Below are 2,130 nucleotides of genomic sequence, written 5' to 3'. Positions count from 1 at the left end.
AACTATTAACAAATCCTGAAAGAGAGGATGTGACAGGTGGGTGTGGCAAGAGGGGCCCGACTTTCTATTTGATAACTCTCTAACCAAATAAGATTGAAGGCTATGAAAATTATGCTCTGTCTCAGCAATGATGATTTCAAAGTGAGTAATTTACATCAAATTTCATACTTATTAGAGGGGTGGTGAATAAATTAGAGAAGAGGGGACGCCTAGAGAAAAAAAGTCACGTTTCTCACACTAGGGTAAATTCAGGATTTTTTAAAATATTGTCTTATAAAATTAAGAACGTAAAACTTAAATACTATTAAAATATGGATTATTAGTCACAAGGTTATGCTATAACTAACTGGTATAACATAAACAAAAAAAATTATTTAACTTTTTAATGTAGGTCACTAAAAACCTTGTAATATGTGCAGTTAAGGATGCCTGTGGTGAGAGGGTGAATATATACATATTTTGGTATGGTCTAGTTCTCCAGTAATATTAAAAAAATATATGGTGCTGATTTTAACCATCATCTTGTCATGCTTGAAAGCATGTAAATAAACAGACAATATTTCTAAACATATATCAGCATATTTGGAGGAAATAGGTGTTCCACTTTTGATTTTAATTTATTATCTCAATTCTTTGGACAAACCAACTGCTGCTTTTTTTTTTTAGAAATTTGGACAATTTGTTCCTAATTATTAAACTGATAACTATTTTCCAAAAGTTGACCCTTAGTTTCATTAAAGATTTTCTATAAAATCTGTTACTTCAAAATACAGTAAAATATGCCAGGTTCTTAACTTATCACAAAAGCTGAAACCATATAAAGGTGGTGGTCTTTGCCCTTCTTCAGATCTCCTACAAGGGTGCTGCCCCATACAGTATCATTGACCACCTACCATTTAGACCTATTCAATTTTCACTTTGGCTTCTTCTGCCAAAAAGTAGGGTGAACCCTGCCCATAGCAAAAACAAGTACTTTTTTTAAGGTACTGGAAGTGGTGTATATAGTAAATGTACACAATGATAAGTTAATCCTGACTATAGAAATATGCTTACAATTGATTTTTATTAAAAAAGTATAATATATTGGAATAAAATTGAAAAGTAGACCATTTTTATCTCAAGGAGGAATTCAAGGACTGTTTTAGCAAAAATTGAGTATTTTTTAAATTCCAGGACTTTTCCAGGTCTGTGTGAACCATGTTTATGTTATAAACATTACAATTTATTTCAAGTGAACACTAATTATTTCAATTATTAACAACTAACTTAATTTCCAGTGAATTAAGTACCAGAGTGTTGAATGTAATTTTAAGTAACCTAAAGTTATATCAATTATTATCTAGAGTAAGATAAATTTACTGTATCTATATTTTTAATAAATGTTGTGAAATACGCTTACCAAACTTCCAGCGTACATATTCATGAGGGTCATTTTTCCACATTTCATCATCATCATCAGTGTAACACATAAGAGGGAAAATTATATCTTGAATGATTTCCTGCAATTCCCAATTCATAAAGAACAGAATAACAACTAAGAATTTATTTGTTAAGATATGTTTTCGTATTAAGAAAAAACTTTATAATATACTTTAGGAACACATTGTTCCAACAGAGACTAAAAATGCATCATTTATATCTACTCCATGATATCTGAATGAAAAAGTGATAATTTTCGTGTATGTGTGTGTTTATATATATATAAATAAATATAATAGTACTGTCTGTACTTTCGCAGGGTATGGATGGATCTTCACTAAAATTGGTATAAGTTTCATCAGGTCCATGCAAGGGTACATACAAACTTTCAGTTTTGTATTTTGCAGTTTTTATGGCCATTTTTTATGTTTTTTACCACTACCTCACCTCCTGTTGATGGATCTTCACCAAATTTGATATGAAGATTCATTGGGTCATTGGGGAGATACATACAAATTTTTAGTTTTGCTTTTTGCATTTTGAGGTTTTTATGGGCGTTTTTGCCTTTTTTTACCACTACCTCATCTACTGTGGATGAACCTTCCCCAAATTTGGTATGGAGGTTCACTGGGTCCATGGGGAGATACATACAAATTTTCAGTTTTGCATTTTGCAGTTTTTACAACCATTTTTTACCACTACTTTGCCCCC

General features: G+C 31.1%; 2 protein-coding genes across 2 annotated transcripts in view; one reads left to right on the top strand and one right to left on the bottom strand.

Moving 5' to 3' along the window:
- LOC106463989 (importin-7-like) overlaps positions 1–2,130 on the bottom strand; it is a 57,237-nt gene that overhangs the window by 28,764 nt on the left and 26,343 nt on the right. Inside the window, 1 exon segment of the mRNA XM_022391643.1 lies at positions 1,400–1,499. Coding sequence (XP_022247351.1) covers positions 1,400–1,499 — 100 coding nt within the window.
- The window catches only part of LOC106463990 (NEDD8-conjugating enzyme Ubc12-like), a 55,298-nt gene that overhangs the window by 44,642 nt on the left and 8,526 nt on the right, over positions 1–2,130 (top strand). The window lies entirely within an intron of this gene.

The sequence above is a fragment of the Limulus polyphemus genome, unplaced genomic scaffold, assembly GCF_000517525.1.
Source record: "Limulus polyphemus unplaced genomic scaffold, Limulus_polyphemus-2.1.2 Scaffold1535, whole genome shotgun sequence".
Taxonomy (NCBI): domain Eukaryota; kingdom Metazoa; phylum Arthropoda; class Merostomata; order Xiphosura; family Limulidae; genus Limulus; species Limulus polyphemus.
This window is presented reverse-complemented; position numbering and strand designations above follow the sequence as displayed.